At 42.6% G+C, this 26,528-nt stretch overlaps 1 protein-coding gene across 2 annotated transcripts; it reads left to right on the top strand.

The window, feature by feature from the left end:
* Positions 1-177: 177 nt before the first annotated feature.
* LOC310776224 (putative E3 ubiquitin-protein ligase HERC6) lies at positions 178-22,957 on the top strand. 2 transcript variants are annotated; one of them, XM_083636420.1, is made up of 24 exons: positions 178-392; positions 1,595-1,750; positions 2,304-2,380; positions 2,962-3,189; positions 3,593-3,684; positions 3,853-3,980; positions 4,219-4,364; positions 4,890-4,945; positions 6,057-6,145; positions 6,270-6,329; positions 8,549-8,645; positions 8,830-9,016; positions 9,355-9,506; positions 10,631-10,744; positions 10,966-11,064; positions 11,571-11,750; positions 12,860-13,006; positions 15,076-15,242; positions 16,573-16,639; positions 16,740-16,804; positions 19,324-19,507; positions 19,680-19,782; positions 20,839-21,076; positions 21,791-22,957. In XM_083636420.1, the coding sequence occupies exons 2-23, from the start codon at positions 1,623-1,625 to the stop codon at positions 21,057-21,059; spliced, it is 2,787 nt and encodes a 928-aa protein (XP_083492546.1). In that variant the 5' UTR covers positions 178-392; positions 1,595-1,622; the 3' UTR covers positions 21,060-21,076; positions 21,791-22,957. The 2 variants fall into 2 exon arrangements, with proteins under 2 accessions (XP_083492546.1, XP_083492545.1); XM_083636419.1 differs by having other exon boundaries at positions 20,839-22,957.
* The last annotated feature ends 3,571 nt before the right edge of the window (positions 22,958-26,528 follow it).

The following is a 26,528-nucleotide window of genomic DNA, read 5'->3' as shown; positions in this document are numbered from 1 at the left end:
GAGGCTAGATCAGTTCCGTTTGAATCCAGTAGTTGGCGGTAATGCTACATTTTGGATGCCAACCGTCGTAAAACCAAAACAGAAGAAGAAGAAGACTGTGACAGCGCATGAAGGCATATTATTTGAGTCTCGAGCATGGACTGGTCTCGAGTCGCCATGTGAGTAGTGTGTGTCGCGGTCAGAGTGAGCCATGCAGCAGGTGTACTGTTGGGGAGACATCCCCAGTGGACCAGCCCTCTCTCCCGTGTCGTGGACTGTCCCCGAGCTTGTAGACATCTGCTGTGGGGAGAAACAAGCCGTGTTCCTCACCAGGGCGGGGAGCCTTCTCTCCTGTGGACGCATCTCTCACGCACAGCAATTCCGAAGGACTGTCGGTGATGCAAAGACACCAGGTCAGTCATGAAAGAGTTTCTGGGCAGCTGATTAAAAGTCACTGTTTTCATTGAGTTGAACTGTGAAGTGCTGTAATGCTAGTTGTTACAGTAGCTAGAGTAGGAAACTCAACTTGGGTTTCACTTTCATTTCAACAGCGCCCAGAGAGCCAACAGCCAACAATAACAAGAATCAGGGTCTGACTGAAGATCGTCAATGTATGCCCCTCCCCGTAGTTAGACTACTTACTATCCTTCCTTTATTATTATTATTATATAAAAGTGAGCAAGTGGGCAATGTCTGTCTGTTTAAAGGGACAGCTCACCCTGAAATCCAAAATACATATTTTTTCTCTCACCTGCAGTGCTATTTATCCACCTATTAACACAAAACGATCTAGGTCCTAGATCGTTTTGTGTCAATTGCCTGAGTTTTGGAGATATCAGCCCTAGAGATTTCTGCCTTCTCTCAAATACAATGGAACTGGATGGCACTCGGCAGAAATCATGACCCGGTTATTCAAGATAATCCACAAACCCTACACCAAAATCCTACATGAAACTGCTCACAACTAGGTCTGTTATCTTGGGTAACCGGGTCATTATTTCTGGAAAGAGACATTGCTGTTGTTTTTCAAATGTATGTTTTTGCCGTTTTGAGCACCACAAGCCAAGTGCCATCTGCCCATCCAGTTCCATTGTATCTGAGAAAAGGCAGAAATCTCTACGCCTGATATCGCCAAAACTCAGCAACTCAGACCAAATGATGTAGACGGATAAATAGCACTACATGTAAGAGGAAAAACATCTAATTTTGGATTTTAGGGTGAGCTGTCCCTTTAAATTGTTGTCCAACTGAATGATGTCACAGTCACAATCACAATGTGACACCATCAGTGATATCATTATTGACTAAAATCATCTTATGACATCACTGATGATGGCATAGGCATTGTGACATAATCAGTGATGTCATAGGCATTGTGACATCATCAGTGACGGTGATGTCGCTGCGCATGCCAATAGCGCAGGCGAGGCCACGCTGCAGGCTCGCACGCACAGCGGCCGAGCTGCGGAAGGTATCGAAGGGGCCGATTCCCTAGTAGCCTAACCAGCAGATTTCTTGTCACTAATCTCATTGGGATGAACGTTGTTTTTGTTTGGTTTTATTTAGTGAATTAATGTATGCATACCTGTCTGTCTGTCTGTTGTCCTGTGTCAAGCTCTGTTGAGTTTCTGGCCGGCAGAGTGATGGCGGTGGCCTGCGGTCAGGACCACAGTCTGGCTGTGTGTGACGGAGAGGTCTTCTCTTGGGGAACCGGGAGGGACGGACAACTGGGCCATCGGCTCAACACACCGTCCGAATGGGAAAGACCAAGGCAAGATCTGTAAAGATCCCTATAGAAGTCTATAGAACATAATAGTGGGGAGTTAAGATGACCTAGGCTAGAAACAGTTTAGAATTAGGCCTATAGGTACGTTTTAAGAACAGGGGTTCACATAGGGTCAGCTACCATAGGCCTATCATACACTATTGAACTTGCTCCTGAAACCTGGCACCTCCCTTCACAAGTGCATCAATAGGTGTCAAATCCCGAGCTTGTAAAATTGGATTGAAGGACAATTTTCACACTTTGCAAAGTCATCCTGTGGGCCAGATTGGACTCTTTGGTGGGCCGGTTCTGGCCGCCAGGCCATAGTTTGACACCCCTGGGCTAGTGTATAATATTTTTTACACATCTATAAACTATTTTAAATAAGAAATAACACCAAAGCAATAAGTATTCAATAACAAAGGATCATAAAATCATTCATAAGAGACTTTCAGAAGAGGCAAAAGCAACTCAATAAACATGACAAAATAAAGACACCTGTGTATGAAGAAATATTTTTTTTTATTTGCTAATGTATGATTTTCCTATTAACATACAGACTGGCTGACATACGTATGCCAATACCAGTGATTCAAGTTGCTTGTGGACACTCCCATTCTTTGGCTTTGACTAAAGGTAAGAAACTAATAGGGTTGGGTGCAGAAACCCGGTACCACTATGGTATCGGTAGCTTTACAACCGGTACTTACGGACCAAATTGCAATGCAGATTTAGGTGCCTCATTTCGGCACCATGTCCGAGCTGCTGAGGGAAATATCCATCCTCCTGTGCTCCAGAACCGGCGCTGCACGCACCTACACTAACAATCCTACTAAAATCCTCTTTAAAAAAAAGTCACTGCTACTGTTTTAAAAGTATCGTTTTAGCACCGGTATCGGAAAAATAGGAAACGATACGCAATCACACTGATGTCATTTTGGTTCTATTTACATGACATTGCCTAGATAATGAGATTGAGATTATTGATTATGATTTTTTATTTTACTAGCCATCTCAAATGTCACGATTTACGTCACAAATCACTGATAGAACATGGGCTCGTGTTGATTTCACGATTTGCATCATGTTTTGTGTCACTGTCACTTCGTGACACAAAATCATGACTAACACCGCCACCGCAAAATCGTACTAACATCATTAACCTATTTAAAAAAAACATTTTATTTTATTTTTTTTATTTTTTTTCCACTTTCCAGGAGGAAGTGTCTTCTCCTGGGGTTTGAACAGTCATGGGCAGCTGGGTCTGGGGAAGGAGGTGTCAATGCAGTCCACGCCGGCCAAGGTGCTGTCTCTGACTGGGATAGCAGTGGCCCAGATTTCGGCCGGTGGGGCCCACACCCTGTTCCTCACACTCCCAGGCCTGGTGTACTGCTGTGGGGCTAATGAAGCTGGCCAGCTGGGGCTCAACAGGGCGGATGAGAATGGTGCGAAGTTACTATGTAGGGATGGATGCTCACAGGCACAAATTACTAGTCTTTTCATATGATTAGACTTTGGGATAATTTTAGCAGTAGTGAATAAAGTCTCTGCACAGCCAAGTGTATACTTGATGAAGGTCTGATGAAACTTCTGTTACCATCCAATAAAATAGTTCTCCAGAAGAAGGCGAGACAGTGTGTGGGAGCTTTTCTGTCCTATGTTCTATTTTTAGCACCTATGTAATAATTATCCCAAATGGCATTTCGATTGCTTATTATTTTTTATTATTAAGTGATTGATTGAAACAAACAGTATTATTAAGAGTGGAAAAATGTCATTGTTCATAATTTTGAAATAAGCATGTTTTCCGTCTCCATGCCTAAACAAATTTGTTGCTGTCTCTAACAGGCAGGTTCAACATCTGTATGGTCCCTGCCCTCAGAGCGCTGGGAGTCTCCTTCATAAGCTGTGGAGCGGCACACTCTGCTGTTTTAACAAAGGTATTCACTCCTTTTACACTGTGCTGTTTTAACAAAGGTATTCACTCCTTTCACACTGCTTCCCAACCTTGGCTGCAAGATGATTTTGTTTTGATTTATAGAACGTAAAAGAAAGGTATCTTTCCAGTGGGTGTGGCACTGCTTCTTAGCTCCTCATGTCATTTCTAGGACGGCAGGGTATTCACTTTTGGAGAGGGAAGCCAAGGGCAGCTGGGCCATGGCTCCACTGCTAATGAACAGGGACCCAGGCTGCTCCAGGGCCTGGAGGGACTTGCCTCACAGATTGCATGTGGCAGGTGATGACTTGACTAGGAATGTACACACTGGAATTCCATTATGATTGGAGAGCCTCCAGTTTGTCATTTTATAGCTGACAGAATGTAATTATTACAGCATGTTTACAATAATCTGGATAAGAGCTTATTATTCCATTTAGAGAAACCTTACCACAATACTTATGATGTACCAAAACTATCTGTGATACTGTTGACATCTCATCCATGTTCTTCTTCACTGTTGGTTTTGCTCTTCCAGCCGTCACACGCTGGTATTGGGCTCCTCAGGCCAACTGTGGGCTTTTGGCAATGGGGTCAAAGGTCAACTTGGGACTGGAGGTTCAGAGGGCAGTCTGAGCCCCACTCTGGTACAACTTCCTGACAGTGCAGCAGTCGTACCAAAAGGTATGTATGGGCCTGTGTTGTATAATGAGGTGGATGGTGTGAAAACACCTTGGAATTTGTTCACATGCTTTCTAAAATCTATAATTATCCGCGGAAACGCATTCGATGGGTTACTATGGAGAGTTTATTAACAAGTGTTGACTGATAATAAAGTTGATGAGTTAATGACTGTTTTATTTAGGGCTGAACAATTACTGTAATCAAAGTTTTATGGAAATCGCAATATGGCCTATTGCAATTTTCAAAGTAACTGTTAAAGGCAAAATGAAATGTGTGTCAAAGTAAATATTGTGGTGCTGCAGACATGTCCTGTCCTATGAGACTTAGAAAAGTTGAACAGACACAACATCTAGAATGTTCAGTCAAATGACTGTTTAGGAATCTTGATTTGAGGAATCCCTTTTTGACCCTTTTACGTGATATGGTCGAGAAAGTCTGTCACACCTTGGTTTATGATATGTTGGTGTAATACTAGCAGGTTCAAATGACATGTCTGAATTTGTTTTAATTTGTTTGACCGAGCAGACATGAAAATAGCAGCTGGGTGGGATACAAGCTTCAGCTACACTTCGCCCATAGAGGTAGTGTATACAACTTATTCCATTTAAAAGACCATTTTGCCATATGAATCAAGATGGCTGTATGTTAAGTAGCCTAGTGTCCCCCCCCCCCTGCAGGTCCTTAACATTTCTAAAATCTAACCCTTATGTCTTAAAGTATACTATGCAACTATTTCACCAAAAAACACTATATACACTCATACAAAAGTTTCCCCTCTATATCATCACTCCTGAGTGTGTTTATGTGGAGAGACACTGCCCCCTGCCTGTATTTCCATATTGTTTTGCTCTGCTTTGCTTTGCTGTGCTCACATTGTCCATCCTTTTAGTTATCTCTCCCCTGTAGACATTTTATTATTATCATATTTATTCTTATTGTCTGTTTTTTAACTTGTAAAGAAACATCAAATTTCATCTTGTGACGATGTTTTCTTTAATAAACTTGAAACTTGAACTTGAACTTTAGGGCTGCCAAGATTTATTTTGATAATCGATGAATCTGTCGATTTCGATTAATCGGATAAAAATAAATCTGCCGATTTTATTTAAATAATTTTATTCAAAAACCAAATGTTGTCCCAAATTGACAATATTAGTGCACAAAAGTGCTGCTTGAATGGCCCAGAGCTGTCTAAAGTCTAAACAATTAGCCTATGTAAAATATAAGTCATAAAAAAACACTAAATCTAAGTGTTAACATGTTTTGCTACTTAATAGGCTACCTTTAACAACAGGCCACGTGTGGTGTGGGGTAACATTACTTTCATCTAAAATGGGTAAGTGCAAGTTCAACGAGATCTGGCTGGAGAACAGTGAATTTAGGTGGCTGTTTGAAGCTGGTTGAAAATAGAAGCCTGCTGCCTGCACCTTCTGCAAGAAACCACTGTCAATGAGGAGCGTTGGGTATAAAGGCATTAAAGTCACATGGGAAGTCTGAAAAACATAAAGCCGTTGTAAAAAGCCACCTGCCATCACCCAATATAGTTTCATATTAGGGAGCGTCACAGCCTGATTTTACTTCATATCCCCCATCATTTATTTTTGCCAGTATGGATGTGAAATAATAGTAAAATAGGTCTTCAATTGCATTCATAATGGTCTTAAAAAGTCTTCAATTGAACTGAACCTGCAGAAACCCTGGATGGAGGAGCTAATTGGGAGGCTAGATGAGACCGAGCTGCAGAGTTATCTGGAGATGGAAGGCGATGAAGAGGACCAGAGGTTCACTTTTATAATTGAATTGTTCTGATCTAGTTGCACTAGTAAAACATCAGTTGTATATTGCTGTAATATTTGTGGTGCTTTATAATGTATATAACCCTGTATATCTCTCTTTCTCCAACAGAGAGATACAGTGGATGTTTATGTCAAGTTCAAGCCTTGTTGCTAGCTTCACAAACGCCAGGTAAGTCCTTTGTTATAGCTGCTGCTTTTGTTAAGTTTTTGGGGCAAAATCAATATTATCTTTACTTCAGGAAAGCAGTGTTGCGCAAGTTCACATGGCACAAGAGCTAGCTCAAAGCTCAGCTCACACAAATTCAAATGAACTAGTTCACGTTCATAGTTTACAATTTTGAATTTTGAACTATGTTCACAGTCCCAAAAAACGAGCAGTTCAGACATCATCACATCAGGGCAGATGACATCATCAGTGATGTCATAAGATGACGCTCTTATGACATCATTGCCGATGACATCATCAGTGATGTCATAAGACGATTTTGCTCTTATGACATCACTATGACATCATCAGTGCGACAAACATTGAAACAGAACAGACAGTGGGACAGAGATTGCCCAATTACCCCTTTTATATAATAATATATATAGGCCTATAGGATTCATGTACAACACTTCAGGAAAGTAACTCTTTCATGGATTCACCATCCATTCTTACTGTTTTAGTATCCAGATAGATTTTTAGAATTCAAAGGGACAAGTTGATAACTTATTCTCTGGTAGAAGAGATAAACATATCAGCCCCTGCCCAATTTCTTAGTATTTACTTGGTGACTGGTATTGGTTTCCCACATGGATATTTTTACTCGCCGGTAATAGCCGTGGCCGGAGGCATTATGTTTTCGGGTTGTCTTTCTGTCCGTCCGTCCGTCTATATGTACGTTCTGATGCTCGTTAACGCAATATATCAGGAGCACCTTGACGGAATTTCTTCAAATTTGGCTCAAACGTCCACTTGGACTCAAGGATGAACTGATTAGATTTTGGTGGTCAAAGTTAAAGGTTACTGTGACCTCACGACTGCCCGTTCCATGCTCGTTAACGCAATATCTCAGGAACGCATTATGGGAATTTCTACAACTTTGCCTCAAACATCCACTTGGACTCACCAAGGGGCCACCCTTTTCCCCAGCCCGCCCCCTTCCTTGCTAGCTAGGGATAGGAAGGTTGTAGAGCAGTGCTGACCAATTTGGGGTCCGCGGGCCAAGTTTGGCCCGCGCTCTGTTTGTTTTGGCCCGCCACGGATTTGGATTTTTTTATTTTTTTTTCCCTCCCGATTTTTTATCCAGAATGCAACTCGGGCAAGTTATCAGATATCTGCACTGATTGCAAAGGGTGGACGAGCTTTTTCATGTGGTGACTTTGTGAAACAGTGTCTGAATGTGGCTGCGGATACTGTGTTCACTCCTGAGATTGCATCCCTGCAAATTGTCATGGCAAATTGTTTACAAAAGATGGACATTAAAGCTGATTTTCAAAGTACCTTGAGGATTTTTCAAGTTGTGAATGAAGTCAAATTTCTCTCTTGATTACAAAGGTGGAAAATACAACTGTTTTTAACAGGGTGTTTACTGATTAAATGTTTAAGCTCCCCACAAATGCAGATGTTTTTTTAAATATATATAACCAATTGCAAATTATTACAATTACCAAACAGATAAAAAGTAGATTATTATATTGAAATGTTATTTTAGATTTACGTTAATTTTCTATAAAACACAATACATTTTAATGTAATTCCACAACGTTTATTTTTGGCCCTCGGCCCTCCACCCAGATCGAGTTTTGGCCCTTCATGGGAAAGAATGTGGGCACCCCTGTTGTAGAGCATTGAGAGTTGAGGGGTTAGTTGGGGGAGTGGCTAGGGGGATGTGGGTGGTGGGAGGGGGGGGGCATCATCAATAAGGGGGCGGGGCCAGGGAAATGGGCCATAGCTAGGGATAGGACGGTCATAGGAAGTCGGGGTTTCAGGGGTGGGTAAGGGTACTGGCTGGGGGGATGTGGGTGGTTTAGGCATAGGGTAGGGGCAGGATAGCCTAGGTAAACCCAGCCACCACGTGACCTGCTCTCTCAGTTCCCAGTCACTATCGTACGTCTGAGAGCAGGTCACGTGGGGGATGGGTTTACCCAGGCTAGGGGCAGGACCATCTTCCATGTTGAAAATGATTAGCCGTGTGGTGCCCCCAAACATTGCCTAAAGTGCCATAAGGGTGAATGTCCACACCACTGTACTGTGGGCTTCAAGGTGCTGTATTTGTGCTTGTATGAGTCAGACATGGATGTAGACTGCAACTTGACTTGTTGGTGGAGGCATACAGCCACGATGGGGTATTCTTAGTATTTTCTCTCTCTCTCATGCTGTGCCTTGGGTCTTTGTCTTATCAGCGGGCCTCCACCAGACCCAGGTGCCTTAACTGTGGACCCTGAGGCTGCTGTCCGAGCTTTCGACCAGTTACTGAAAATACCGTGGATCAAGGAATCAGTTAAGAACAGCCTTTTACATTTTCACATTATGCACATTTGTCATGTATTGAGTCAATGATTAAAACAAACTAATCCTCCTGTCATGTGGCGACCCGTAAGAAACACCAATTTCCATAATTACAAGGCAATGAATGCATGTATTTTAAATATTGTATTATCTCATTGCTCTCTTTTTCATGTAGGCGGAGATAGCAATGTTGGTGGAAAATCTCTGTGACTCAAGAACTGTCCTGAAATCACCAGAGATCTTCATGATTCTGCTGTCGTGCCCCCTTCTCCAACAGGACGATGAGGATACCCCCGTAGCGATAGTGTTGCCCTTGGCAATCGCTATAATGGAGATGAATGAGAAGAGCCAGGCAACATTACGTAAACAACTCCAAAGTTTTCATTTCAGAGGTTTAGGGAGGAATGTGTACGAGGATATGCTGTTTACAATACCAATGATGATAATGAATATGTGGCCATGCAAAATCACCAATATAATGCTGAGATTTGGATCCCCCCCCTTTTTACTTGAATTAAAAGCTTACATGGAACATTATGTGCTAAATTATGTTCATGGAAGCTATCAAAACCAGTTTTATTATTGTCTAAAATGCACTGTCATACACCGTGTGTGTGTGTGTGTGTGTGTGTGTGTGTGTGTGTGTGTGTGTGTGTGTGTGTGTGTGTGTGCGTGCGTGCGTGCGGTATTGTTTCTGCAGGAGGCTGGTGGTCTTCCATGGCACCCTCCATCATGATCAAGCACATCATGGTGTTCAAAAAGGCCCTGGCCTTCATGCTCACATCCAGCACTGTGGATCCTCGCTGTCTTGCGCTCAGAATGCTGATGGACGTCCTCAAGATGCTCTACAAGGTCGGATGGAGAGAGGGATAGTTAGACAGACAGACACTCTTTCAGTCTGGGGTCAATTAAGAAATCATATTACTCATTCTGGGACTCGTCCTTTGGCGGCCATAAACACCGAATTTGGCCCACAACCTTTTGTCCAGCATTGGTCAAACATTCTATGACTAGATATTTGAAAATATGTCCAAATTCATTTTTATTAAATTGTAAATGTAAATTAGTGAATGAAATTTAAAGTCGAGCTGAAACGCCATTTGCACAGTGACTTCCTTATTGTGACGTATTTCTGAGTGAAACTGGGTAGAGAGGTGGGAGATAGCGTTTGGAGAAGTTTGATTTGACCATTGAAAAGTGGGCGTATCTGGGACGAGGGACTGACTGACTGAATGCGAGACAAATGCGCTACAGTGCCAGTCCGATACATAATGTACCGGTATTTCACTGGACAAATCTGAAACCTGCCGTTCACGTTTAAATAATGTCTATGTTACAAACACGATATAATGTAAATACAGTGCTGTGCACTGCATGCCCGCTGGTTGGTTCACTGCACCGAGCCCCAGAGCAGAGACCTGGTTAGCGGTTGCCCCCGGGCAGACAGCTGCTTCCTAGCCGAGGGAGAGTGATGCTACCGGTCTTGAAGTGGGCCACGAGCCACGGTATTATTGGAATGGTAGTTAACGAGCCAATTACAGTACATGTCCTTTGCATCTACAATAAAAACAGTCATTACCATTTGTTTTATTTTTATGTTGCATGCATATTTGCTGTTATATTAACATTTATGGGATAGCAAAGTTTGCCCTATAGGCAGCCATGTTTCAAGCATTCCTGCTTGAAATGTTCTTCTAGTCATGAAGATTGTTTAACAGCTGTCATGTTATATTAATATTGGAAATACCAGTTAGTACAAGCTGATGTAAGCATACTGTAGATTTTGTTTTACATGAAAACATGGTTGAATTTTGATATAAAAATCCAAAGAAATATGTTTGTGAATTTGTAGGCATGCATTGTTAAGTAGGTGCACAGGGATCTGATCTAAAATAAATGTTACTGTATTTTTCATTTCAGCTTGACTTTACTATATACAGTATATATAAGTTAATCTGTGTGTGTTTTTTTCACAGGCAAACAAAACTGGAAAGCAAGTACCGCTCAATACCTTTTACGTGGGTGAGATCGCTGGTAATGTGCAGCCACTAGAGGATGTCCATCTGTGGCATACATGGTTAAAATTGGAGGTTAGATTTTTGTTTTCCCCCGAATGAAATTCCGCTCACCTTAAGAATTCAAAAATACCTATTTCTGTGACTGTCATCAATATTTATAAACATGAATTCTCTCTAAAAAAGTATTTAACTGTCTTAACTGGAATAAGAAGTGAATCTCTAGTGAGCCGTGTTGCTGCCCAGTGCTAAATGATGTGTATTGTTATAAATGATGAATCAATGTTTTCTTAAAGGATACAAAACAGACTCCTGCCATCTTCTGCCGCTACCCGTTTCTGTTAAATCTGGGTTGCAAGATGGCAGTCTTGAACATCCATGCATACGTAGCAAAGGTATAGATTAAAAAAAATTATTTTTATTTTCTTTTTACTGAAAAGTTAACTTAGTACATACAGTATTTAGCTTACTGTACAGTTATGATATACCAGTGATTTACCAGCTTCCAAAATATATCTTGATGAACATGAACTTGAATTAATACATTATATAAAAAATTTGAATATTTTGACCAGTTTAATTTAAAGTAGAAAATTGTTATTGGTTTTTATTTACTTGTTTACTTTCTATTTATAGTAGCTCTTTATTGGTATTAAAGTATTTGTAAGGTGATGAAAAATGCTGACATGGATTAGAATCTGCTGCAAAGACTATAGTATGCATACTCTGAAGTTGAACTTGAAGTAGGAATGTTTGATATGCGGTATGCTGCTTGATAGAGGATATTCTCCATTAACATTTTATTACATGCATACTGTTGATTTCATTGCATAATGCAGCTGCTGTTAAAATTTGCCCTGTGTTTCCTTGATAAATAAGTGCCATTGTTTGTAATTTACAGAAAAAGCACAATTTTCTTCATGACTTAGCTTTGATGTGGCCCACTGAGTCGATGGTCCATCCCCCTGACTCCCCCCCTGCCCCGGTCTTCCAGCTGAAGCTCAGACAGCTGCACCTCATCGAGGACACCTTCAGACAGCTAGCTGCAGCTGACCACTGCGCCTACGAGAGGGAACTGTTGGTAAATATGTGGTTCAAACTTTGGACCAGGGGTGTAGGCCTGGTCCCCTTTAGTGAAGCCGTTGGCATGTTAGATCGTCGCTCTGGCGGCAGTACAGGTACCAGTATAGGTCTCAAGGCCTGCCTCCGCCATGTTAGTGGATGGGAAAATGAACCCAACTAAACAATCAAAGTACATGTCAGATATTTTTTCCCAAAGATGGTTTGTATCATTTTAGATAGTTATTATCACGCTAATGCCTGTGCAAGTGGCCATCTTTCTGATCAGTTTGTTTTTAAGTAGTTATTTGAAGATATAAAAAGGGATGATTGACAGCTGTGGCAGCCAGTCTCAAGCCGTCATTGGCTGGACAGTCTCTTCATGTTATAGATCTAGTTTTACATAGACAAGACACTGCTTGGTAAAACAGAAGAAGAAGAAGACTGCTTGATCTGTTATCTAGACTATATATCGATGGATTGCAATAAAAAGGACATTGTTTTGAGAAAGGTGCGTGAGGAAGTAACGTTGTTGGTTGGGGACTGAAGTAGTAAGTTCAGAAAATGTGTTTTATTAGTTACTCACTTATAGACATACATTATATTCAGAACTCACCAGGTTGTCCAACTGCCTGCGTATGCCAGGGAATGTGTTTTATAACGTTAACTCCCGGGTATAAGATGGGGCCTACACAAGTGTACACAACCACCAGGCATTAGCTAATCGCTAACGGGTTAGCGTTAGCTTATTCTGTCACAAACAGACACTGGAGGTTTTATTTTTGGTATTACAGTATAAGCGTTTTTATACGGATATCTCAGGGAAGTGCTTTGACTGTGGGATGTTTTTCACATTTGGAACTTACGCGCCTTTTTGTGATTGGCTACATCCATTACCACGCCTCCTTTTGGCCAGTGGGTATGGAACGATAATCAGTTCTTAGTTGGCCCATGACCTACTTGTCTACAACGTTTTGTGTTAAGCACCTTTTGGGGGAGGTAATAAAATGTAAAATTAGAGATAACTGCAGAATACTGATGATGTGCAAACATGCCACCAGGAAAGTACCAATGAGAAAATAGGTTTGAGTTCTAAACATTAGTCCAACTTGCCTCATCTATGTTCCCCAGGTGCAGTTTGTGGAGAACACGAAGGTGACCAACGTCAACACAACCGACTTCTTCCTCCATTTGTTTGATGAGCTGATGGCTCCCGAGTCTGAGATGTTCATGTACAACGAGAGCCTGACCCTCGCCTGGTTCCCTGTCAGGGTCAGGGTAAGACCAGGGGTTGCAATTAAAGAAAGAAAAGGCAGTCCCAATAGTGTTTGTAGACATACGTTAAACAAATCTCTCTCCAAGCAAGTCACCAGACAAACGATACTAATGCCTCCGCTGGTGATAGCCAGGCCGGAGGCATTATGGTTTTGGGTTGTACGTCCGTACAATGTTTGTTAACGCGATATCAGAGGAACGCCTTGACGGAATTGAATCAAATTTGCCTCAAACGTCCACCTGGATCCAAGGATGAACTGATTGATTACATTTTGGTGGTCAAAGGTCAAAGTTAAAGGTCACTGTGACCTCACGAACGCTGTTTCCAGGCTTGTTAACACAATATCTGAGAAACGCCACATTTGGCTCAAACGTCAAAGTCTGGACAGTCATGGATGTCGACTGCTCACTTGTTGGCAGAGGCATATCCGAGGTGCGGTCGTTCTAGTTCCCCCTACCATTGCTGGGGGGAAGCAAAGTAAACAAAATAACAATGTGTATAAAATAATTTAGTGGGCTAAGTAAATATTTATATAAATATTTAAATATACATTTATATTTAATTCATATTTATAAATGATATAACAAAAATTGCCTGTATATTTTATGCTGCCGTGGCCGGAGACATAATATTTTCGGGTTGTACGTATCCGTCCATCCGTCCGATGCTCATTCATGGGATATCTTAGGAACACCTTGAGGGAATTTCTTCAAATTTGGCTCAAACATCCGCTTGGATGATGAACTGATTACATTTTGGTGGACCTCATGACCGCCCGTTTCATGCTCGTTAACCCAATATCTCAGGAACACATAGACAGAAATTCTTCAAATTTGTCTCAAACGTTGGGGCAAAGGTTTTCAAGGAAAAGCAAATTTCAGACAAATACCGGATGTTACTCAATCTTAACTCATTGAGTGCCAGCCACTTTTGGAGAACGGACGCTCCCAGTGCCAGAGTTTCAGAGCGTTTTCAGTGATTTCTCGAGGCCCACAGAATATTGTGTGATATTACTATGTAAACACTGAACACGCACAAAGAACGATGAGACTCTATTCTATCATCTGCAAAAAAAAGTTTATTGATCCCATTTTCCGTTCTTTAGTTATGAGCCGGAGAAGATAGCTTGATTCATCCAAAAACAGCAATTTTTTTCTAGAAGCTGAGATAATTGGCCTTTTGTGAAATTAAACATTTCAAGCACACACTGACTCTGAAGCTAATCTTTTCTAATGTAGTCACACCTCAAAAATAATTTCCTTCAATAAAACAGTTTAGGCCAGGGAATTTTGTTTGGCAGAATAATATTTTTAGCTACAACCAGCAGCGCTGGCCCCTGCGTGCGCTGCTGGTTGCAGCTTCTTGCTGGTCTTGATTTGCTGCTGGTGGGCATCGGATATTCTGGCTTGCGTTTGTCAATCCTGTCCTGCTGCCTGGGTCTGTCTGGGTGTTGCGTGCTGCTCTGCGTGCCCCCCCCCCCCCCCCCCCCCCGCCCCGCCCCGCCCCGCCCCGCCTCGCCTCAACTGCACACTCCTCCTCCTGTCTGTGGTGGCTCTCTGCTGAGTTTGCTGTGCGCACAGTGAAGGGTGCAGCTTTTTTACAGCGTTCCGCGTGTGTTTGTCACCGGCAACGATGCTTCCAGTTGAGAATAATAACTCCACGGTGTGGATGTGCGGATGTGCTGTCGCAACCGACACAGAGCGGCTCAATTGTGGGAGCAGATTGGCTGCTGCAGGCACAGCTGCAGTAACGTGCTTCAGCATATCGATGCATACGGATGCGATGCGATTTCCGTTTCCATAACGACTTCTTCTTTGTTTTTTCCTTGCCTTTCTGTTATGTGGAGAGCACTGTCGCCACCTAAGGGTTCTGTAAAATAGGTTATAGACCTCCAATAGCTACAATAGTTGTACCAGAGATGTATCAGGGATTGATCCACGTCCCACCGTCAAAAAACGCAATTGACGACAACCGTCGTCATTGGCACTCTACGTCAGTATTTGAATTGACGACAGCTGTCGTCATTGGCATTCAATGAGTTAATGATCATGTTCTACCATCAAACCAACAGCCCAGAGTCAGGGAGAAGGATTACTTTCTGTTCGGGGTGCTGTGTGGCATGGCTCTCTACAACCACAACATCGTCCACCTGCCCTTCCCATTGGTTCTCTTCAAGAAGCTGCTCGGCGCCAAACCCTCGCTGGATGACATGAAGGAGTTTGAACCTGTAGTGGGAGAGTAAGGATCCATTCAGTGCATTTTAACCTCTTGAGCTGACTGAAAATAATACATAATTAAACTTTCTGCATAACTGAAAAGCAGTGATATAGAATGGAATTTGTATCAATAATCATCATTCTTCTCCCGCATATCCACCTTATTTTTTAATGCCCCACTGTAAAAAGTAATTGTGGGAACAAGGTCCGGTTTAACGTGACTCATTGTTGCAGCTTGCAACAATGAGTCATGCAGGCTTCTTCTGCAGCCTTTGTACTCGGCTGCAGACCCGAATTATAAACCGGAAGCTGGAGTACGTTATAAAAGTTATAAATATAGTCACGTTATAAACAACTAACCAACGCTGCGGGTCCGTATGGAAACAGTGTTACTCGAAATGGTTAAAAGTTCAATCAGTTTGGTCATTCAGTGGCATTTACTGCCATGTAAAGTCTATTACGCTAGCCGTTAGCATTAGCCACAGTAGCCGACTACCCACAATGCATTACGTTATCCCAGCACCCGAACGACACGGCTGAATGGCGCTGCTGTAAAATCTTCATAGACGTTTTTTTTGTCAAGTTAAAACAGTGTAAAAATTACACCGGAAGCGGAAGAAGCACCCATCAGGCATCATGGCAGCTAGAAATAAGGTGGATACAACAGCATTTCCAGCCAATATGGAACGATGACCAAATATTGAAAATGAAGCCAGGTAGTCAGGCAGTTGTCTTAAATGAATGTATTAGCCATAACATACTCATGTAAACTTCATTACAGGAGGACTACAAGCATCTCCGTATACAGTACATGATGTATAGAGTACAGAGGGTCATAGAATGCAGTGAAGATTCAACAGTTGTCATGTACTCTATACTGAGGAGAGGAGAGAGCAGGGGGAAGGGATGATCTGGTGTGTGTGTGTGTGTGTGTGTGTGTGTGTGTGTGTGTGTGTGTGTGTGTGTGTGTGTGTGTGCGTGCGTGCGGTGTCAGCAAGGTCAGCCATGTGTGGGGCAGAGGGTGAAATCTGCTTTTATGTATGCAGAAACAACAGATAAACTGTCTGTAGATTATGCTGTCTGCCTAATGCGTGTCCATATGACGTGCATTTATCTAATAACTCATACCAATAATTATGTGTATGTAATTATAGCTTTATTGAATATGTAATGACTTAAATTCTATAACAAACTTTTTTTTATAGACAACACTGTAGGAGCCATGTGCAGGTCACAGTTATGTTGAAACTATTTAAAATGCACAACCTGCAAATGCAATACACTTTTTTTTAAACATGCAAAATTCATATCAGAAGGAAGCCAGTGAGTAATAAATGTCCAATGCTTTGCAGGAGTTTGCAGTACCTCTTGGAGGACTACACTTCTGATGATGTTGAAAATATGGAACTGAATTCCAGGGTATGTTCACTGACCTGTCAGTTATCACAGTTATGCACAGTTACTGGTATTCATTTTGTACACTACCCAGTCTTTTACCTCTCATCATTGTCGATTACAGGTCACCTGGAATGGCAGAGAAGTGGAACTTGAGTCAAAAGGAAAAGTTGTCACAAGTTCAAACAAGTGTGTTTTTAAATAATTCTATAATAAGGTGGCTCAGTCTGTGTACTCAACCTTTCTTACATGTATTAGGGAGAGAGTCTGGCAAGCGAGACTACATGTATTATATTCTCTCTCTTGCTCTTTCTGTTTTTGTCCCTTCCATCTTGTCTGTCACCAATGTGTACTATTGACAGACAAAAATAATCTCTCCAAGTGTTACCTCCGGTTTGGTCGGGCGTCTAAACAGGCACGATTGGCTGATGTCTGCGGGTGGGAAGCCGGATGAGGGTATTTGTCCTGGTTGCTGCACTAGCGCCTCCTCTGTCCGGTCGGGGCACCTGTCCGGAGGGAAGTGAACTGGTGGGAATAGCGTGATCCTCCCACGTGCTATGTCCTACCGGTGAAGCTCCCTGCTGTCAGGTGAAAAGAAGCTGCACTGGTTACTGCGCATGTGTCGGAGGAAGCATGCTGCTAGTCCTGGCTCTCCCCAGATTGGCTGTCCGTGCTTGTGTCACACTTTTGCCATTAGGGTTAATAATCTTAACTGCTAAAAAATGAATTGTTTTTTGCGCTAGGACGGAAAGAAAGCAATGCTGAACTTTGCCATTACAAACATGCATTTACAGCTTTAAAACAATATGCCCAACTAATCTTTTACAGTCATAAGCAAAGACATATCACAAAATAATCACAACATACTGAAGAAAAGATACTAAGTGTTCCAAAGTGTGAGAATATCACCACAATGTACGTTTCTTGGTATAGTTTGTGTCCGCTGAGCTCCATTGGAAAAGCGGCAAGTTTTAACAAACTGCTGTATTTAGTGTTTTTACCAGTTCTAATTACAGCGAGCATATTATGTTTTCGACACAAGGAAGCCACGGCTACAATTCGGCTGTCTGTATAAGCCTCGTGAACTATGAAAACAGATGGAATCCAAGCTTAAAACAAGCTGCTCACCTGTAAACAATCTTGGGCTAACGTTAGCGCCAATGTGGCTGTCGGCCCCTCCTGCAGAAGTCCGTTGGGGAACCAGTGGTTTTTAGCATGCTCTCTTCTCGGGCACCTTCTCGGGGCTAGGGACCTTGAAAAAATGACTATTTTTCATAAGGTGGTGGGTTGTTGTAGGCCCCTGCACCACACCACTTCAACAAAGTTTTGCACTACGACAGAAAAAGATGACAATTGACACATTTTATCAGGCTTTTATCATGCAGTTTGCCGACAAACTCCTCGACGAGAATCGTAAAGTTGTGTTTGAGAAAGGATTTCAGTCGAAATAATCGTAGTTTATCTCTATTGTCCGAACGGAATGATTTGGAGCAAAGAAGGCAGCCAAAGTTTGCAGTTTTAGTCGGTGTGGTGGTGGTTTGAGCTATTTCAATGAATAAAGTTTATGTTTTCACCCGGGGTCTTTTGAGCTGATGCACCAACCCGTTCTCACTCCGAGCGCGTAGCATATTGACGCTTTGTCCCGTCCCTTGTGCGTCGCTTGTTACTAACATGGTACCCTTGAGCGACCCATGAAACGACTTGGGCTTTCCGACTAAACTCAATGTAAACCCATGGAAGTCATCTTTGACGCTTATGGCAACTGCTCCCCCATTAGCCTAACTGCTCCGCCATTAGTCAACTGCTCCCCCATTAGGGTCTGGAGGAGCTAACCTCTCCCAGACCCTAACCCTAAACCTAACCTCTCCCACCCCCCATGCCTAAACCTAACCTCCCCCAGACCCTAACCCTAACCTCTCCCACCCCCCATGCCTAAACCTAACCTCCCCCAGACCCTAACCCTAAACCTAACCTCTCCCACCCCCCACGCCTAAACCTAACCTCCCCCCAGACCCTAATGGGGGAGCAGTTGACTAATGGGGGAGCAGTTAGGCTAATGGGGGAGCAGTTGCCATAAGCGTCAAAGATGACTTCCATGGGTTTGCATTGAGTTTAGTCAGAAAGCCCAAGTCGTTTCATGGGTCGCTCAAGGGTACCATGTTAGTAACAAGTGACGCACAAGGGACGGGACAAAGCGTTGATATGCTACGTGCTCGGAGTGAGAACGTGTTGGATGCACACATTCCGAATGCACCGCCCACGAGGTCTGTGGTTGGTCAATTCATGCGTCTGTCACACATCTTTTTTTTTTTCTTGCCTTGGGGGGTGGGCGCTAACCACTTTTCAGAGTTGTGTTCCAGACGTAGATATCATCCATGGCTGGCTACTGCGAGACTACTGTTGACGTCTCTCCTGGATGCAGAGAGGTGTTGGCGGATGAGGGAGGGGGGAAGACGTGGGCTGGAGCTGTCAGGAGGGGGATTGAGGGGAGGGGTGGAGCTGTCAGGAGGGGGATTGAGGGGAGGGGTGGAGCTGTCAGGAGGGGGATTGAGGGGAGGGGTGGAGCTGTCAGGAGGGGGACTGAGGGGAGGGGTGGAGAGGTTGGCAGCCTGGTTGAGGATGAGAAGTGTCGCAGGGGATGGGGGATGGATATGCATTACTTGGCTGAAACTACTTTTCTAGTTCTGACTCAATCTCTCTCTCAATAGGAAAGATTTTGTCGACGCCTACGTCAACTACGCTTTCAACACGTCAGTGGAGAAGATGTTTGAGGAGTTCAGGAGAGGCTTCTTCAAGGTGTGTGACATCGATGTGGTGGAGATCTTCCAGCCAGAGGAGCTGCGAGGAGTGATGGTGGGCCAAGAAAACTATGACTGGGAAACGTTTAAGAAGGTTTGCAAGTTTTTGACTTTTGAATCTCTTTGATGACAATCAGGGATGTAATCATTTCACATATACAGACTATTGTGTTTAGGCTACTCATGTAGACATGGATATTGATGAATGGGACATCAACAACCACAATATTGTGTGTCAGAAAAGTTTCTCCTGTGATTCGATCTAGAACACGGCATATGAGGGAGAATACCACGCCAACCATCCCAACATTGTTACCTTCTGGGAGGTGTTTGACGAACTGACAGCAGACCGGAAGAAAGCTTTCCTCTGTAAGTAATGCTACACAATTATCATTCAAATGGAGTTGATCAGGATGACCTGTGGGATGGGTGATGAGGTGAAGCACTGGTGACTCCCATTTCCTCCCAAAACCTTAAATGCTTAGCAAAAATTATGAAGTGATATTTGTGTTTAGACTGTGCCGGATCCTTCATTCATTCTTCATTCATATAAAAACGGACATTGTAAAGTGATATTTCAGTTTGGTTGAACAAGTAAATGGTGCAGGTTTGCGCAGCTCGGACCTTTCTCCCCCAGCCCCCTCTCTCTGGCACGGAGTGTGTGTGTGTCTCCACTCTCGCTTCCTTGTACAGCCGGGGGTGAGGGGACTAGGCGTACAGCCGGGGGGTGGGGGGGGCCTAGGGGTACAGCCAATAGGGAGGGGCCTAGGCATACAGCCAGGAGGGAGAGGCCTAGGCTAAATCTTGTGCGCACATCTCTGCTCAATGCTCATTGTGCTCAAATCCCCTGCTCACTCTCGTCTATAACGGATGGACACACATGTCACTTATAGAAGCGGCTGCACTGCTTAAAGGATGGCTTGTTTACTGGTAATCAACCCACTTTGTATCATTAATAATCTCGGTAATATAAGCACACAGGCAGTGTTTATCTCTCTGTGTTTTCCTCACGGAGATCTCCCATTTCCTCCTCTGGCAAAGCACGCCATTCTGACGCGTTTTATGTCACAACGCGTCAAAACGGAGCTGCGGAAGTTCTGCTGGAGACGTGGAATCTGCTCCGAGGGCGGCTGTTATTGTTTATTTTTATTTTTTAAGCATGCGCACATCCGCGGAGAATCGCATTGAGAACCTTAACAAGCCTTAATGACTTGCAGCTGGCGGGGGCGGAGTTTCTGCACACAGGAGCAGGAGCATTTTTCTTCGTGAGGTAAACAGAGAGAAGATAAAGGCTGCCCATGTGATGATTAATGATGTATGAGAGAGGTGCTAAAATGTTCAAAGAAATGGGCTCAGAAGATTTTTTTGCTTTAATATTTAAGATGTTCCTATTTAACATGATGTCTTCCTATTGCTTGTCATCAGTGTTCCTCACAGGTTGTGACCGAGTGCCCATCCTGGGCATGGACACGATCCAGATAAGAGTCGCTGTCCTCCCCAACTCCACTGAACTCCATTTCCCAGAATCCCTCACCTGTCATAATCTGCTTCTGTTGCCCATCTACCAGAGATACCCAGCCAAGAGGACGATGCACAACAGGCTTATATGGGCTGTTAATCACAACAGAATCTTCTGGAAGGGATAATGCACAACAGAGGTTAGGTGAGGAGGGAGGGTTAGTTTCAAAATATAATCTATTCCTGTTTACCGTACCTGTTGATTTCTTTGTTACTTTTGAGGTATTTTGTGACCAAAATCTGCCAAATATTTTATATATGTATATAATACTCTTAAATAAAATAAAAAAATCATATGCTTTGCTCAATGACACTTCATGACATGTTCAATGTTAAAATCTTATTCCATAATATGATGCTTTCAACATTGGATACCTTTACGCCATAGTGCAGTTTATCGGTATTAACATGTATAATGACATTGTTGGATTTATAACAAAGGGTTAGATGCAACATTTCACCATATTCGTTTAGCTTTGGTGTTTTCCCAAAACATACAGGGTCAATGTGCAGAATGCTGCCATTTAAGAGTGTCTAGATTAAGAGCAGTTTTTGTGCCACTGCCTGCTCCCAAATCAAAGCTTATTTCTACACTGATACAAATAAATTCATATAATTTTTATAAACACTGGTTAGACCACATTATATCCACCTTTCGTCTTTAGTGTACTTCGTTATTACACCTCTGCTGCTATAATCTCACTCTTTTGGTCTTGATACCTTAGCAAATACAAATACTTATTCCATTCATGTTATGCAAGCTTTAACCTTCAAGCATGGAGTATAAAAAGTATGCAACATTTTCTACAATTCACCCCCCGCCCCCCGATTTTTTTATCCCATTTTTATCCCCCATTAGTGCTAATTTATATTTATCCTGGTTGCTGCTCCACCCTCTGCCGATCTGGGGAGAGCCGAAAACTGGCTCCATGCTTCCTCCGAGACATGGGCATTTAGCCAGCCGCTTCTTTTCACCTGACAGGGAAAGCTTCAGCTGTAGGACATAGCACGTGGGAGGATCACGCTATTCCAACGAGTTCCCCTCCCTCCGAACAGGCGCCCTTCACGACCAGAGGAGGCACCACATCAGCAACCAGGATATTGCATGTTTTGGTGAAGGGGTTCCTCCCCGGGAGGCACGGGGAGAAGATGCAAACTCCACACAGAAAGGTCCTTTTGATGACCCCACCCGGGCGGTGGGCACTCGAGGACATGCGGACGGGCACGCATTCCTTCAGCGTTCACAGCGTCCCAGGTGGGAATTGAACCCAGGACCTTCGAGCTGTGAGGCGACGGCGCTTACCACTGCACCACCATTTTCTACAATTTATGTAACTCAAGACGCAGATTTCTTTTTTGCCCTTTACATGGCTAAAGACGGGAGTCCTCTTTTTTGTGACATCACTGATCACAGATGATGTCACAGTGGGATTTATGACATCACTGATGATGTCACATCACTTGGATTTATGACATCACTGATGATGGCACAGTGGGATTTATGACATCACAGTGGGACAGACAGACAGACAGAGCCCCAGTTCCCATCTATATACTGATGATGATTTTATACTGATGATGATGATTTTTTTTATTTTTTTTTGTCTTTGGTCTTGGAACGACCTTCAGACCCGTCTTAAACTTGCCTCTCTGGTCTCTTTATATAGTTTGAAGCAACAGATGGCTGAGGCCCTTGTCACTTGCTGCTCCTGCTTTGACATGTAGCACTTCTCATCATAAACCCTCTTGTCTCTCTTTATAATGAAGCTTGTTTGATTGTACTGTTTTATTTGCACTTGTATTTTACAGTGATAGACAGTTTGTGTCTTAATTACTCTCCAACTTGAGTAGACGGTGGTCTATTGACAGAAGTTTTGTATTTGTACTGTGTTTTGTACTTGTGTACTTGTATTTTTGTCCGACGTGTAATGTGCTTTTGCCTTCTTGGCCAGATCACCCTTGAAAAAGAGACCTCGGTCTCAATGGGTTTTTATTTTCTGGTTAAATAAAGGTTTTGATTGATTGATGATGATGATAGATCGATGCAGATAAGTGATTTTGCTTTATGCTTTTTTTAATTTTAGTATTTTTCAGGCATTTTATGCTTTATTGACAGACGTATATTTGCGAGAAAGACAGAACATGCAACAAATGAACACAGGGCAGATTTGAACCCGGGTCACTGTGAAAGACTGAGTTTACATGGTAGACAAACTAGAAAAAGGCTTTTTTAAGATATGGATCTTCGTCAGTGTCATGTGTCGGTGACACATGACACTGACGAAGATCCGTATCGGATCAAAACTGTTTGTCTTGAATTATTAAATGTTCTCCACGGGAGCTCAAAGAAACTCTGTGTTGCGAGCCTTTTTCTAGTTTGATTTTCTGTATTACAGTTTAGCTCAGCACTAAGAAGTGGATGTGCATAAGTTCCTTATCACTTTACATGGTAGACACTCAACTGAATGAGCCACCTGGGATGCCTCTTCTGACCCTAATTTTAAAGTAATTAATTCACTCAACAGCCAATCAGAAACAATCCAACAATAACAGACAAGTAGGTCTGTGGTGGGTTTGTCTGTGATAGACCAGGGGTCTGATCCTGCTGTGGGAACCCTCCTTTGCAGTATAGTTTATTGAAGGACATTTATGTCTAACGCTTTAATATCTTCAATTAATTAGAAGTGTAATAAAAACCAAAAAATGATACTGTATGCCTATTGCCACTTTTATTTAAATACAAATATTTTGTATTCTTCTCGTGCAGCCTTCAGGGTCTCCCCTGGGCGGCCCGCGATGGAATTGCAAAAAATCTTTTTTTTTTTTTTTTTTTACAGTGCACCTGAACGCAACATGCAAGATAGCCTACCTGCTGAATAGTGTGTCCAAAGTTCATGTCATTCTGGCCAATTATACTCTACTTCTGTTATAGCATTTCAGTTTGGAATATGGAATATCTTTCAATAATCTTTATGACTAAAAGGCTAAAAGTAATCTCATGTGTAAGAAATGACTGTTGTTCATTGAAGTAGAAATTTAAATAACTGTTTTGGATTTATTTAGCTTCAAGAGTGCATTTTTGTTTGTGTGACCCTCTTTTTTTGAGAATCCCGAGCCACTTCTGCTTAAATTAACTCACTCATATTCTGGTTTATTTCAAGAAAAACATTTCGGCTAGTGGAAATTCTAATTGGCTGGTAACTTTAAAATCTAGCAGCCATATTGGCTGGCAGGTGGTCAAAAAAGTTAATTTCAAGCGCTGCAGGGAGAGCAGGTGGTGACATAGTGAGTGAGTGAGAAAGGGATCAAATATTGAAGCTGAATAATGACATCACAACTGTTAATTTAAAATGAGTTATTCCTCTAAACATGGCTTCAAATGCCCCAAATTTTTCGCGCTGGTGCTGTTCGGCCCTCAGCAAAATCTCGTTTTCTTGTGGCCCTCTATCATCAAAGTTGCCCGGCATGACAATATTTGTTTGGCCCCCGGCAACAATCTGGATTTCTCATGTGGCCCCCCATGAAAAATAGTTGCCCACCCCCCCTGGTATAGAGGCATCGTGATTTGTGTGTGTGTGGGGGGAAGGGGGGGGGGGTGGCATTGGCAATCTTGCGTCCACAGAGCTGTGATGCTGATATCTCGGACAGCGCCTGAAGGCATCCTTATTTGAGAAAGTGAGGTTGATGCTCGAGTCGCTATTTGTGGTCAGTAGTGTCTTGTGTTGCTGACTCGCGGTCAGAGTGAGCCATGCAGGTGTACTGTTGGGGAGACATCCCCAGTGGACCAGCCCTCTCTCCCGTGTCGTGGACTGTCCCCGAGCTTGTAGAAGACATCTGCTGTGGGGAGAAACAAGCCTTGGTCCTCACAAAGACGGGGATCGTTCTCTCCTGTGGACGCATCTCTCACGGACAGCAATTCCGAAGTACTGTCGGGGATGCAAAGACACCAGGTCAGTCATGAAAGTTTCGAAAAGTCTGGCAGCTGATTAAAATTCACTGTAATATTCATTGTCGAGAGCAATTGATGGTCTTTGATTGTAAGAGAGATTGGCCTAGCCTATATTTTAAATAAATTAGTTGATATCAAAGAAATACAATTGTATTTGTTTTCATTGAGTTGAACTGTGAAGTGCTGTAATGCTAGTTGTACAGTAGCACTGGACCCAATTTGCTCTCAAGTGGGCCAGACAAAGAAAAGCAATGCTATAACCTATAAATAACACCTCAACATTTTCCCTGTTTCTTTTAGTGTAGAATTAAGCCTATAGGTACATTTTAAGAACACAGGTTCACATAGGGTCAGCTACCATAGGCCTATCAATACACATTTACTATTTAACTTGCTCCTGAAACCTGGTAGCCTAGAAACCTGGCACCTCCCTTCACAAGGGGGTAACTCATTACAAAAGTAACATATTACATCTAACCAGTGGTGTAGTCTAGTTTATTCTATTGCGTACTCTGATTTTTCCCCTCCCAGCCTCATACACAGCCATCCCGGAGTGACATCCGTCCCGCGTTATTTTGGTGAATGTAGCTAATGCAAAAGTAGTGTAATAAGTAACGAGTTACTCTACACAGACAGTAATATTGTAAAGTAACTTGTTACTTTCAAATGAAAGTAACTAGTAATATGTAGTATATTACATTTTGAAAGTAACTTTCCCAACACTGTACATAGGGCTGGGCGATGTAGTTGAAAAGTATATTGATATAAAATATTTCATATCAGTCAATATCGATAATTATTGATGATTTTAATGACCCGTTTTTATTAATAAAAAAAACAAGAAAAAGGTTGCCTTTAACCTGCCTTTGCAGACGTCCGTATTTGTGAAATTGGTGTCTATCATTCACGTTAATGTCCCGGGCACAGAGGACTGCGGGCTCGTAACGGTAACGCTATTAATAGAACACATGTTAACACGTTGTCAATCTACGTTAACATGAATTGAAACTCTCTCACATCAAATTCTTTGTAACGTTTACAGACAAGTACAATGTTCTGCTTTCGGCGTCCCTTTCATTGACGATTCCTCCACATCACATCTTCACCCACTCATCTCCTCCTGTTGTTCTGTTTCACCATGGTGGTGGTGCCGGGTGACACCAAACGTGCTGTTCGCGTCACTAACATGTTTCCGTGTCACTTGTAGTAACAAGGTACATGATTGGCTGTATCAGCCACGGAGCAGAAGGAAGCGCTCTATCGAACATCCCGAACCACATTTTTATTGTATTGATGACGTCTCTATCGCGATATATATTGCTATCGTTTTATCACCCAGCCCTAACTGTACATCAATAGGTGTCAAATCCCGCGCTTGTAAAATTGGATTGAAGGACAATTTTCACACTTTGCAAAGTCATCCTGTGGGCCAGATTGGACTCTTTGGTGGGCCGGTTCTGGCCGCCGGGCCATATGTTTGACACTCCTGGGCTAGTGTATAATATTTTTTTACACATGTATAAACTCTTTTAAATAAGAAATAACACCAAAGCAATAAGTATTCAATAACAAAGGATCATAAAATCATTCATAAGAGACTTTCAGAAGAGGCAAAAGCAACTCAATAAACATGACATAAAATAAAGCC

This window comes from Poromitra crassiceps (genome assembly GCF_964638095.1).
Source record: "Poromitra crassiceps genome assembly, chromosome: 5".
Taxonomy (NCBI): Eukaryota; Metazoa; Chordata; class Actinopteri; order Beryciformes; family Melamphaidae; genus Poromitra; species Poromitra crassiceps.
The sequence above is the reverse complement of the archived record's forward strand: the minus strand, read 5'-3'. Positions and strand labels throughout refer to the sequence as shown.

Bases quoted from the DNA above. Each gene is read 5' to 3' on its own strand.
- LOC310776224 (XM_083636420.1), top strand. From the start codon at position 1,623: ATGGCGGTGGCCTGCGGTCAGGACCACAGTCTGGCTGTGTGTGACGGA. The intron at 13,007-15,075 runs GTAAGACCAGGG...TCAAACCAACAG, and splicing joins GGTTCCCTGTCAGGGTCAGG to CCCAGAGTCAGGGAGAAGGA. The intron at 16,805-19,323 runs GTGTGTTTTTAA...CTCTCTCAATAG, and splicing joins GTTGTCACAAGTTCAAACAA to GAAAGATTTTGTCGACGCCT.